The 13,870-nt window shown below is 41.5% G+C and overlaps 1 protein-coding gene across 2 annotated transcripts in view; it reads left to right on the top strand.

Moving 5' to 3' along the window:
- Positions 1-2,349: 2,349 nt before the first annotated feature.
- ROPN1L (rhophilin associated tail protein 1 like) overlaps positions 2,350-13,870 on the top strand; it is a 38,111-nt gene continuing 26,590 nt past the window's right edge. Inside the window, exons 1-2 of one of the 2 annotated variants that reach the window (XM_079145312.1) lie at positions 2,350-4,898; positions 4,989-5,161. In XM_079145312.1, coding sequence (XP_079001438.1) covers positions 5,031-5,161 — 131 coding nt within the window. In that variant the 5' untranslated portion in view covers positions 2,350-4,898; positions 4,989-5,030. The remainder of the gene's footprint in view (positions 4,899-4,988; positions 5,162-13,870) is intronic. The other variant, XM_079145311.1, reaches the window with a different exon arrangement.

Here is a 13,870-nt window from a genome sequence, read left to right as displayed (position 1 = left end):
GAAGAAAGGACTGAGCCCGGGAGCCTGCAGTGGCCTCCCTGCTTCCTGGGTTTCCTACACATAGGTACCCCTCCTTTGCCACATCCAGCTCCTGTCAGCCTCCTGCAGCCTACTTCATGCGTGCCACACTCTCCCTAAAACCTTCCCTAAAGAAGCCTCAGTGGAGGTTCCTTTTTGTATCACTTTGCGTTGTTTAATTATCATCTAGAATTTTTTTCCTTGACAGTGTCTGAGTTTTTCTGCTTCTCCACATTTGTTTAGTAACTTTAGGTCAGACCTAAGGAAGAGAAGCTTCTTCCCAGGAACCCCATTCATCACTTCCCTGTTCTTTGGTCCGATGGAGCAGGCCTTTCTGTTGACATCTGTGGGCCTGATGGAGCATATAGAATCCAGACATAGACCCACATGCATATTGACAGTAGAGTTCTGACAGAGGTTTCACTGCCTAATGATGTGGGATAATTGGACATCAGATGCAAAATTAAAAACAAATTGATCCATACTTAGCAAGAATTAAAATGAGTTATAATCCTAAATAAAAACCCCAAAACTAACTTCTAGAAGAAAATGAAAATTTTTAACTTGTGTGAGGCAAAGATTTTTTATATTCAACAAGAAAAAATTTGATAAATCATACTTAATCAAAATTGAAAGCCTCTTAGAAAGGTACTACTAAGTGAATAAAAAGACCATAGAATGACAGAAAATATTTGCATTTCTGATAAAGGACATGCTTCTAGAATACAGCAGCCTCAAAACAATAATTACACCATGTGTCCATTTGGGCAAATTAAACCAAGACACCTCACAAAAGGATATCTGCTGGGCTGGGGATGTAGCTTAGTGGTAGAGCACTTGCCTAGTTTGCAAGGCCCTGCCTGGATTCACTCCACAGGGGCAGGGAGGGGGTGGCAAGCATATGGAATTAATATTTAACATAATTAGTCTCTAGGAAAATGTAAGTGGTCTCTAGGAAAATGCAAAGGAAAACTGCAACCGATGTACCACGTACTTAGAATGCCAGAAATAATACCATAGCATGTCTCAGTGCAGTTACAGAGGAACTAGAACTCGCAATTTGCTGAAGGTAATATTAAATGGTGCAATTACAGTTTAGCAGTTTCATACACAGTTAACATTCCTAATTATTTGCCAAAAGAAAAACTATTTCCCTATGAATACTTGCACCTTCATCCTAGCTTTATAAAAGCCCAAAGCTGGAAGCTACTCACATTTATCAAGTAAATGGATACAGAAGTTGTGGTCATTTACATGGTGAAATAGTGCTTAGCTTGAAAAGAAGTAACTTGATACATGCAACATGGATGCTTCTCAATTACACTTGAGTGAAAGACCATAAAAGTACTGTATTATATCTGTATTATATAATCTATATAAACTAGAAAATGTGTCAACTACAGAAATTTGTAGAACATTGGGGTTTGGAGTTGAAGGGAGGACTTGCAGAGGTTTCACAGGGGCATGAAGAAATGGGGTTGATAGATATGTACACTGGCTTGTGGTTCTGGTTTAACATGTAATACGTTGTGTCAAAACTTAACAAATTGTACTTTAAGTTAATTGTTTGACTGCCCTAAGTAACCATTTCAGACTTCCTCTTTCCTCAAAGCACCATATCCTCCTTCCTCCTCACTTTGTGACATTGTTTTACTGAGGAGGAGGAAGCAGTCTGAGAACTTTCACAAAGTCACACCATCACATCTACCCCTGACCCACCCTTGTGATCCATGTGCTCACCAATGAACTGAGTGACACTGCTAGGCCATCCAGCTGTGCAGGCTGTGCACATCCCTTCTGGAGTTTGCCTGCCCTTTTTGCAGACTGCAGTGAGAGAGGTGCCCAGGCCAGCTGGGCAGGCCACCCGCCTGCTGCCTTGGTGGATAGGCGTGCTCCGCCTGCGGGAGGGCTCTGGGCCGCAGTCCTGCCCTCTGCATCTTCTCTTCCGTTGAACCCTCCCATCATTACTTTCCACTGCTGTGATTCTTCCACCAAAAATACCTTGACCCTGCCACTCCTTCACCGTTTCCTTTTCAGCAAATGCTTTCAGTTATCTGTACGCATGCTAATAGCTTCCCTCTCCCATTCTCTTCCAACCCCACTCCCATCGTGTGTTCATTCCCACTTCCCCTAGGATTGCTGTTGTAAAGATCACCAGTGATCACTGCTAATACTGTGGTTAATTCTCAGATCTTCTCTTTCTTGTCTCATCTGGTACTGTGGATTTCCTCTCTCTATTAAAATCACTTTTATTAGTTTGTCCAAACACTGCACTCCCCTAATTTTCTTTCTGTCTAGACTCTTTAAAACGTATTGCTGGCTCTTTCTTGTCTTCCAAACATTACAAGCCCCAGGACTCAATCTGGGACTGTGTTCTCCCTCCACCCGGTATGCTAACTTAGTGATCTTACACATCACTCACTCTAACAGCTGTAAAGACCAGACATGCTGATCACTCAGGTACACGTGTGCAAGTGCACACGATGGTCTGCCTTCCCCAAATTCTCGACATATGTGCATCTCATGCTCCATTATCCAGGCTAACAGCAAATCTTTTATCTTCTAAATAAGTCCAGAATCTGCTGGCACTGCTGCCACCATGATGCACAGGACCATCATCATCCTTCTGCCTACAGTATTGCTGTTTCTCCTGGGCTCCCTGACTCTGTCCTTACTTTATTCCTTTTCTCCATTTTTTTCACTGAAACCCTCCAGTGGATCACAAAATCAAAGTCCATGATGGCCTTCAATACCAGGCAGGACATGTGGCACTCTTTTCCTCTGCTCTCTGAAATATCACCCTGTGTCCACTCTGCCCCAGGCCTTTTCAGTTACTATTTGCTGTTCCTGAATGTTCTTCATTTGGGTTCCTCAATCTCATCTTTACTGAGCTGTGGTTCCCAGTGAGTGGGCTCCCTGCTGTATTTTTCATACTACTTAGCACACTCTGTAGTTGACTTTTCTTATGTTTGCATGTTTTCCCACTTGAACGTAAGCTCCAGAGATTTGATCTATGAAACTGATCACTACCGTATTATTAATCTTGGTTTGTGGCACAGATCTGGTACTTATAAGTATATCTTAGTAAGCAAATAATGAATTTGGAATCAAAATAATCTGAATGTGGCTAAAATAAAACAAACTTCTGTCCCATTCTCCAAAGGTAACTTGTTAGTAGTTCAGTGTGTTTCCAGAGTTCCAGGCATAAACACTTTCAGAATCGTTCATCACAGTGAAGTGAAGGTGTCATGCTACACAAATTGTCCTACAGGTCAATTTTTTCACACTTTGTTTTATGAACATCTTTTTATATCAGTATGTAAGTAGCTCCCTAATTTTTTTGTTTGGTTTTATTTCTTGAGATGGATCTCATGGTGTTGCCCATTCTTGTCTCCAACTCCTGGACTCATGATTTTCCCACCCAATCTCACAAGAAACTGGAACTAGAGTTGTACTCTGCCATCCCTAGTGTTAGCTACCTTATTTTTATTATAGTATTCCATTGTGTAGAGATACCTTGATTTAGGTTTTCAAAAGAATTAACCATTTTGATTATATGCTATAGTAAACATTTTTGTCTGTATTAACTTTTTATGCTTAGGGTAGTCATTCTGTAGGACAAATTCTTAGAAGTAAGATTAAGTCATCAAAAATTTTGTAGTGCCAAATTGCCCCCAAATGTACTTAAAATCAAGAAGGTATGAGAGTATGTCCCTGTGTGGTCAACAATTTTACAGCTTTCAGTTTTTGCCAGTACTGTTACTTGACATGTGTGTATTCGTCTGGGGGGTATGTGAACTAAAAGAAAAGAAAAAAAAAAAAAAAAAAAAAAAAGGGACAAATCCCCCAGTTCCCTTGAAGAAGACCTTCCTGGAAATAGCTCACTGTGTTTCTCCAGCTACTAGCCTGGAGGTGAGCAGGAGCTGGGTGTGGGGCTCCCACATAGTGCGAAAGTTAAGGACAACTGCAGCAGTCGGCCAGGCTTTGCAGCTCCAGTGCTCTCCTGATCAGCACCCAGCAGGACTGAAAAGTTATTTATCAGAAGATCGGGCTCATTGCCTTCTAGGCCCATTTGATTGGCGCAGTCACCCTCCCTTGCTTAGGAAAACAAATAGTATCTTGAAACTGCCCACTGCAATTACTACAAGCCACTTCTGAAATGATCGAAGAATGAGAGTTCAGTAAGAGGGACGGGCCAGGCAATGGGAAGAGCATCTGCGGAAGCCACAGCTGGTCTGGGAGGAGCTTCCAGGGCCCTGGGTCCCGCAGCAGCTGGTGCAGTCAGCACTGAGCAGCGCTCACTGCAGCAGCTTTCTGAGGAGGATCTAGTCACCTGCCGTTGGGAGTCACGGAGCCAGAACCCTCAGGGGAAGGTCCTCTCTCAATTCCGCTCTCGTTGGGCTGTGGGAAATTCAGACGACCCTCCTTGGCCCGCGCAGTGGCCCCCGCCGGTAATCCCAGCTACTTGAGAGGCTGGGGCTAGAGGATCTCAGGTTCGTGACCACCCTGGACAACTTAGATCCTGTCTCAAAAGGAGATGTGGTCCAGTGGCAGTGCTCTTCCTAGCATGCGCCAGACCATGGTTCGATCCCCAGTACCGAGAAGAGAAGAGGGGCGCCTCCTCCTCAGTGAAAACTCCAGCTCGCCCGGCTGCACCGGTTAGCTGCCGAAGGGCTGGGCCGACGCGCAAGCCCTTGGACCCCCGCCCCCAGCCCCGGGCCTGGGTCCGAGGCATGTGCGCGTGCGCGGCAAGCGCGCGCCTCGGTTGCCCGGATACCAGGACGCAACAGTAGCTGTGGCAGAGCTCGCGAGCTGCCTGCTGTGCGGAGTCGCTGGAGAGGCGGTTGGCTCTCATTTCCCCAGAGCCAGAGGAGAAGCCGGTAAGACCTCGCCAGCCCCGGCCCCGGGGAGGGCGGGCGGCCCTGGCACCGGCCCGGGCCCGCTGACGGCCGCCCTCGCCCTCCCCGCAGCACTCCTTCGTTCTCCCAGGCTGCGGCCGTCTGCCCGGAGCGATGCCGCTTCCCGACACCATGTTCTGCGCGCAGCAGATCCACATTCCCCCGGAGCTGCCTGACATCCTGAAGCAGTTCACCAAGGCTGCCATCCGCACCCAGCCCACCGACGTGCTGCAGTGGTCCGCGGGGTAAGAGCCCTCGGGCTCCGAGCCGGAGGCAGGCGGACCGCATTCCCAGCGAGCCCCCTGCCCCAGCCAAGCTTCCACTTATCTTGGTGACATCGGGGACACCGTGTCTGTCTAGGAACCACTGCCGTCTTTTGATCATGAGACCAGAAATGATTGCAAAAATGCTCACAAAGTGATGGCAATTCAATTGTGGAGGTAGACTAACGCTTACAAAGCCATCGCATCGAGCAAAAAGTTTCCGCAGTGTTTTAAATCACAGGATCACAGCCACTTTACTTATGAAGTGATTTTTACAAGGAGGAATCTGTTAGCTGTGCTCCTTATCTGCAGAGACTCCTCCCAGAGTAATGCACTTACTAGTTAAGCTTGTCAGCACTCACTCCCGAGGTCATCCCGAGGTTTTCACGCTGAGGCTGCTAGTGGGTAAGCTCTGCTGCCGGGGACCAGCCCTAGCAGCAGAGTCCAAGGGTCCCTGATGGCCTGAAAAGCAAAAGCCCCCAAAGAGTTAGGCGGCGCAGCGTCGGCGATGGACAGCAAACCACACGGACTCGGGTCAGTGTTGGAATGCTGACAACTTTATTGAACTCCTTTACAGCTTATATACCCTTGCTCCCACCACCCAAAATATCTTGTGATCAAACATAAAGAAAGCACTTCTTTAGAAGTTTCAATAGATAACAGAAGTTAGGTTGTAAAGTCAGCTAACTGGCGCCATCTGGCATATCTATCTCACTTAACATTTCTCCACAATGGGCTCTTCTTGACCCGAAACCTACAGAACGCACATTTTTCTTTAAAATTTAACCTTTACCCAGTCTCCTGTTACTGTGATAAACCATGACCTCCAGTAACCTTCTACTATGACCCTAATCACATGCCTAAGCTATAGTAAATCACACAATACTATTAAGAGCTAGGCCATTAACTTTAAAACAAAATCTCTATCTTTAAAAGAACTAAGGCTTTTCTATTAGAACTAAATATAGTGTACTTCTATTGAAAGGTTATTACTTTATAGAGGGAACTAAATGTAACAGGTATTTAAATCATAGAGACTAGAGAAAATCACTTACGGGTAACTGGATAATTGGAAATCTTGTAAAAGCTAACAAAAACATCACAAGACATGTTGCTTCAGAATGTCCACCGTTCCCCATAGGAAAATTAGTGTTTAGTGTAATCAATAGAACTTATTTTGTTGGAAATGATTTGACTCCTGTGAATTGTTTGTGTTCCTACCATCCCTCAACTGAGAAGCTTTATTGAGCATAATCACTCACTGTAGCAAGGTGAGTTTCCATTAGAAAAACAAGAAAGGGAAAAAGTCAATATTTTGAAGAAGGGGCTCCGGCTTTACTCAACTTATGACGAGTCCTTGCCAGCGTCTTCCAGGGAAGGCCTTAGCAGAGCCCAACTTACGACGAGTCCTTGCCAACATCTTCCAGAGGAAGTTTCCAACCTCTGGCATGGGCTGTTACCCGCCAGGCACACTCCCTTGGCATGAGTTCTATATGCCAGGCGCCCCCGCAGTTCCCCCTTTTTTGTTTTGAAGATCAAAAAGACCTTTTTGAATTTGAAGGCCCTTAATAGCCCTTGTTAAAAGTCGAAGGATGACTGGAAGACAAAGAATCATCATAAAAATGCAAAATCCAATTAGAGCAAATTGTAGAATAGTGTTAAAAAGGGTACTATCAGTAATAGTTTTCTTAATATTAGTAAAAATATCCATGGGAAGGTTGGCATCTGGAGCAACAGCAAGATGTGCTTGACTCAAATCTTTTATTTTTTGTTGCAAATCTAAGATATTCGGAGCTAAATTAGTATTATTCCATATATCTTTAAGATGATTTTGAACCTCAGACCAATGAGTAGTGTTATCAGCTTCTAAAGGAGTAACACAAATCCATTTGTAGTTAGCATGACACCTAGTGGTCATTCTGGTTTGTATATTCTGAATCTTATTCCCTATAAAAAGAACTGCTTCTTCAAGAGCATTGATCCGAATCTCCAATTTCTTATCAATTTGCTCCTGGGTAGCTAGAGCCACGGAAACATTATGCGAGAGATCATTAACATGAGAAGCAGTATGGATTTGCTGTACTAAAGCAGTAGTTGAAACTGCTAATGCTGTAATGATACTGATTAAAGCTGTAATTCCTAAAATTAGCGCTGCCACAAAACGTTTTGGTCTCATTAACTCATTTAGGTTTTTTAGAATTTCAGTCCCTGGATCATCATACCAAGTCTCTTTTAAAGTTACAGGTAGAATAACATAAGGAGGTTGATGTACAATAAAGAATACCTTTAAATCCTTGTCAAATGTAGAGTTAATGCAATTAGTTAACACACAATTCTTACATCGTATGTCATAGGCATCATTGTTTTTTGTAATGTTAACATTAGAAACAGAACCTAATAAGATAGCATGAGGAGCATTAATGCAAGCTCTAATATTATAAGACTCAACCTTAGTAGTCTCTGGCCTATTTAATTTCACTACATCAATAGCTGCAAGCAATCTATATAAATCTGGAAAATATGAACGTTTGTCATGTTTAAGAACAGATTGAAAGGCCGGAGTTACCCAGCCGGGAGTAAACCACCTATGTAGGGGCTCTCCAAAACCTAACTCTTTTGATCCAGAAAGAGTATACATTCCATCTGGCTTTTGATTTTCCTCAAGTATTTTTGGTTTATAATCAGTCCAGGGAGAAGATACAGAAAAATCTTTGATTAAAGTATGAGAATCCCTTGGGTTAAATATTACAGCTGATTGTGAAAACCCACAAGTAATCCATTTGGGAAAATCAACATGGATGTCTATAGTATTCCAATAACCATCTGGATGCTTAGCCTTTGGTTCACATTTTGTAACCATTTCAGGAAGACTTTCATTTATATAAGTTTCATTATAATTATTATAACCAATTGATATCATTTCTAAAGTCCAAATATATCTTTTAACTGGATCGAACTTGGGAGAATCAGTTAAATAAGTTCTATAACTAAGAGGAAGACATCCTAATGGCAAATGTATATTATCCAGAGAAAAGCACAAAGGAGTCTCCTCCGTTAATCCATGAAAATTAACTGTATCTGCCATCTTATGAGGAATAAAAGAATCAGATACATCTCCCATGAGTTCTGGATGACTAGTAAATATTTTTACGTTGGGTCCCCCAACGAGCTTGCATGAAGCAATGGTGGATTAGGAAAATAGGTCCAATAAGCCTTTTCGGCGTCAATTTGGTCATTCATAGCATGTACAGGCAACACCTGAACAGTGAGCAAGGAAAGCATAGCCAAAAAAACCAGTTCAGGTGTTTTAACTTTACCCGAACTAGTCACCATACGCTCAGCCTCAGAAGTTAAACGTTTTAATTGTCCTCATGATGGAAAGGGAGAATGACGAGTGGAGTGAGCCTGGGGAAGACGCAATTCGTCCAATCTTCGTGTTAAAACATCATCCGGGATCGAACTGGTTGGGTAAGGTGTTCGAGAATTCCTCCTCCTTCTCGGGTGACGTCTTTTGTTTGACTTCATCTGCATTGATGTGTCTGATCAATCTATCAGGAATCCACAGCGGTGTTTCTGCGTCCTGTGGAAAAACACAAGCATAGCCTCGACCAGATGTTAAAAGAACATCGGGTCCTTTCCATTGTCCTGTAAGTAAATCTTTCCATTTAACCATAACAGCTGGATTGGGACTTTGTTGTTCCCAATGTCTCATCATAGGAGTTATTCCTTGTTTATCAGCATTTAAATGATTAAGAACAAAAAGAGCATGTTGTAGGATATGATGAGGGGAAGAATATTTTAATTCCCCCTCTTTAAGTTTATTAATCTGTTGTTTTAGACGTTGATGACTTCTTTCTACAATAGCTTGTCCTTGAGGATTATATGGAATACCTGTAGAATGGCTAATATTAAAACGTGAACAAAAATCTTTAAATGCTTTTGAGGTATAAGCTGGAGCATTGTCAGTTTTAATCTTTTTAGGCATGCCTAACATAGCAAAACATAGGAATAAATGTTGAATGACATCTTTACAAGCTTCTCCTGTCCGAGCGGAAGCTACAATAACATGAGAAAAGGTATCAACCGTAACGTGTACAAATGATAATTTCCCAAATTCCGTGATATGAGTAACATCCATCTGCCATAAAACGTTAGGGAGTAAGCCTCTTGGATTAACCCCCAACTGTGGAGAAGAAAAATATTGAGGACAGACATGACAAGAACGAACAATCTGTCTAGCTTCTTCCCTGGAAATATGAAACTGTTTCTGTAGAGCAGAAGTATTTTGATGATGATTTTTATGTGAAAGGATGGCTTCTTCTTTAGCTGTTAAAATAAAAGGTTTAGTCAATAAGTCCGCTTGAGCATTTCCTTCAGCCAAAGGTCCGGGTAATTTAGAATGTCCTCGAATATGACCTATAAAAAAGGGTAAATGTCTTTCTTGAATTAATCTTTGTAAAAAGGAAAGTTTAGGAGCTATAGTTGAGGAATCCGAAATGGTTGCCATTTCAATAACAGGGAACAACTTTACAATGTAAAGTGAATCAGTATAAAGATTAAATGATTGACTAACATTACTGAAGGCATAAATAACTGCTTCTAGTTCGGCTCTCTGTGCTGAAGTTTCTGTTGTCCATTGAACAATGGGTCGATTATCAATTAAAGTTACAGCTTTGCCATTTGAAGATCCATCTGTAAAAATTGTAATAGCATTAGATAAAGGGAAAGAAGAGGTCCATTTTGGAAAAATAATGTTAGTTTCCTGTAGAAAATGTAAAATAGGATCATTCGGTAAATGAAAAGAAATTTTTCCCAAAAAATTACAGAAAGCTACAGTCCAATTGTCATCAATTTGCATTAAATGTTCAAATTGTTCCCTTGTATAAGGAATAATAATTTCATGCATTTCCTGAGCAAATAATTCTTTACTTCTTTGTCTAGCTTTAAGTACTAATAAAGCAACCATGGTAGGATAAGCTAGGAGAATCTTTTTTCCAGTAACAGGTAAATGAATCCATTCAATAGGATCATTTTGCCACAAACATCCAGTTGGAGTATGCTTAGTTTTTAAAATAATAAAATACCATGGTAAGGCATAATTAATTTGTTGTAAATAATGATGAGAAATGGCCTGTTCAACAACACGTAAAGCTTCTTTTGCTTGATCAGTTAAAGTCCTAGGGGAAGTTGGGTTAGAATCTCCTTTTAGTATTTCAAACAATGGCTTTAAATCCCCTGTAGATAATTTTAAATAAGGTCTAATCCAATTAATATCTCCTAGAAGTTTTTGAAAATCATTTAAAGTTTGCAATTTATCTTGCCTAATTTGTAATTTTTGAGACATAATTTTATCAGTTTTAATTGTTCTTCCCAAATAATTAAATGGAGGTTCATGTTGAATTTTTTCAGGGGCGACTACAAGACCCCAAGTTTGTAAGGTTGTAATGACAGTCTTTAAAATCTGTTTTAAAATATCCATAAGGGGATGAGCAAGTAAAATATCATCCATATAATGAATCATATAACAATCTGGGTAGGCTTCTCGACAAGTTATCAGGGCTTGATCTACAAACTTCTGACATAAAGTTGGACTATTTTTCATTCCTTGAGGCAATACTTTCCACTGATATCTTTGATAAGGTCTTTGTAAATTAGGAGAAGGCAGACTAAAAGCAAATCTCCATCTGTCTTGTTGAGCCAGAGGAATGGTAAAAAAGCAATCTTGTAAATCAATAACAATGATATGATATCCTTTAGGAACAGCTACTGGAGATGGGAGACCAGGCTGTAATGCCCCCATAGTTTCCATAGTATTATTAACAGCTCTGAGATCCTGCAAAAGTCTCCATTTTCCTGATTTCTTTTTTATAACAAAAATAGGAGTATTCCAAGGATTAGTGGAAGGCTCTATATGTCCCAGAGCAAGTTGTTCTTTAACTAACTGAGTAGCTGCAGCTAATTTTTCTTTAGACAGGGGCCACTGTTCCACCCACACTGGAATGTTGTTTTTCCAGATTATCGGGTCAGCCTGTCTGGTACCAGAGGCCCCTAGGAAAAAGGCGAGTCTGATTCATCAGTCAGTGTAATATTTAACTGTTCCATTAAATCTCTACCCCACAACGTAAAGGGGAGGGAGGGAACCACATATGGCTGAAAAGTCCCTGCTTTATTTTTATCTTCCGATTCCCAATGAAGTATCTCTGCACTTTTAGCTACGTTAGATGCAAGTCCCAAGCCCACTAGCGTAGATGGTGATTTAGTAGTCGGCCACGAAGGAGGCCAGTCATGAGCCGCAATGCAAGTAACGTCAGCTCCAGTATCTAACAACCCCTTGAACTCCTTACCATTAACCTTAATAACCTTCATAGGTCTTTGCTCTGATATTTTTTGAATCCAAGCTACCGTGTTAGTAGAGCCAAAACCGTCAGTTCTTTTTCCTTGTAAAACTGGATTAGGCAACTTTAAGTATGGCAATAACAGTAATTGTGCTATTCTCTGTTGAGGGAAAATCTGAATTGTTTTAGTAGGAGGCGAAACCATGATCTTAATCTCTCCTTGATAGTCAGAGTCGATAACACCAGGAATAACTTGTAAGCCTAGTTTTGCCATGGAACTGCGCCCGATAATGAGGCCCATATGTCCTTCTGGAAGAGGACCATAAACTCCTGTAGGTATTAAGGACACTTCTGATTCTGATGTTAAAATTAAATGTTCAGAGGAAGGTAAATCTAACCCTGCACTCCCTGGGGTCCCTCTGGCCAGGTCATTGACTGTTGTTTTACAAACGGGTTGGTAGCTCCCCAATTGTTTTTTCGGGGCCTGGGGAAGGCCCCATAACCCGTTTTTTGGCTGAAAATTATCAATTGGCGTCACAGGGACAGTTTCTTGATTAGACCCTGGAGCAGTAAGTATTGATCCATCCTTATGGAATTTGGAGCGACACTCTCGGGCCCAATGAAATCCCTTTTGACATCTGGGACAAATAGTTTTTGGAGTTCCAGCATTAAGTGCAGGCTTATTTTGTGGTTGAAAATTAATATTAGGAGGCCGAGAGGGACACTCCCTACTAAAATGACCTAATTGGCCACAAGAAAAACAGTTTCCTGGAGTGCGAGAAGACCTTGGCTGATTTCCTTGAGTGTTTTGGGGTTTTCCCTGATTGATATTTTTTAAATATTGGGCGTAAGTTTTTCCTTGAAAAGCAGCTGCCATAATCATCCCTTGAATATGAGCTGGACTCGTGTCCATGCAGGTTTTTATATAATCAGATAATGTCCCTGTCCTTCTAATAGGTCTTAAGAGAGCCTGGCAAGTAGGATTAGCATTTTCAAATGCTAATTGTTTTAACAATATTTCGGCAGCCTCAGGATTAGTAATTATTTTTGAAATATTTTCCTCCAATTTGGCTAAGAAATCTTCATAAGGTTCCATACCTCCTTGCTTAATATTACTTAAAAAGGATGTTTTAGTATCAGGGGACGGAAGGCGTCTCCAGGCAGCTACAGCCAATTTTGAGACTTCCTCCAACACTTTTCTTGGTAATTTGATTTGTTCAGCTGGGGAAGCCCAATCATCAGTTCCTAATATTTGCCCCAGTAATATTCTATTTCTATCTCTAAGACCTTTAGCCAATTGAGATTGTAAAGTCATTTTTGCCTGCTCTTCATATTCGGTTTTCCATAGTAAATAATGCCCGGGAGTTAAGCAAGAACGAGCAGTTTGTTGCCAATCAAAAGGCGTAAGCCACTGAGAGCCAATATTTTTTACTAACTGGAGGACATAAGGAGATGTTGGTCCTAAATCTTTCACAGCTGTTCTTAACTTTTTAATTATCTTGAATGACAAAGGCTCCCATTGAGGTTCTCCTCCTTCATCGATAGCCCAAATCACTGGGCAGCAAAGACTAAGATTTTTGACCTTTTGTGCCTCTGCCACAGCCCCTAAAAATCCTACTTTTGCTGCTAAATTTTGTTTAGGTGATTTTTGTTTATGAGTAACAGGGGCCACAAAAGGAGGATAGTCCTCATTATGATATCTAAAAGCAGCCTCCTCCAAGTCTTCCTGATCTGAGGGTGACAATTGATCGGGATCATCGCCTTCCTGAATTCCCTCATCATCAGTTTCATTAGTATCACGATTCTCACCCTGTGTTTCTTGATTATCTTCAGCAGAGACTGCTATGACCTGATCATTAGTAAGCTCCTGATCACTGGTCGGGGACAACAGTAATTTTCGTTCCAATTGCTCAGCTGGTGGTTTTGTATCAAAACAATCCCTAAATAAACCCCATAATGCAAAAGCATCCTTAGGAACTCTCTCATTTCCATATAACTTATAATAACTTTTCATATCACGACCGACCTGTTTCCATATTTTTAAATCAAGAGCGCCTCTGTCTGGAAACCATGGTGAACATTCCTGTATAAACTGAAAAAAGTGACGTAATTGTGCAGAACTTACAGTAACACCTCCTTTCTTTAATAAATGCTTTGCTATATCAAGAAATAAAGTTCTCTCTTTAGATTCTGTATTACCCATCCTTTCCAATCCCTGCCCTTTCTTTCTCAGTCTCTGTTACTGAGGGGACCGCGGCTCCCCGGGCAGTATCCTAGCTGCCAACCGCCTGAAAAGAAAAGAAAAGAACAAAAGAAAAGAGTAAGACACTTACCAATAAGGTCCCTGTTCGGGCGC

This window comes from Sciurus vulgaris, assembly GCF_902686455.1.
Source record: "Sciurus vulgaris genome assembly, chromosome: 6".
NCBI lineage: Eukaryota > Metazoa > Chordata > Mammalia > Rodentia > Sciuridae > Sciurus > Sciurus vulgaris.
This window is presented reverse-complemented; position numbering and strand designations above follow the sequence as displayed.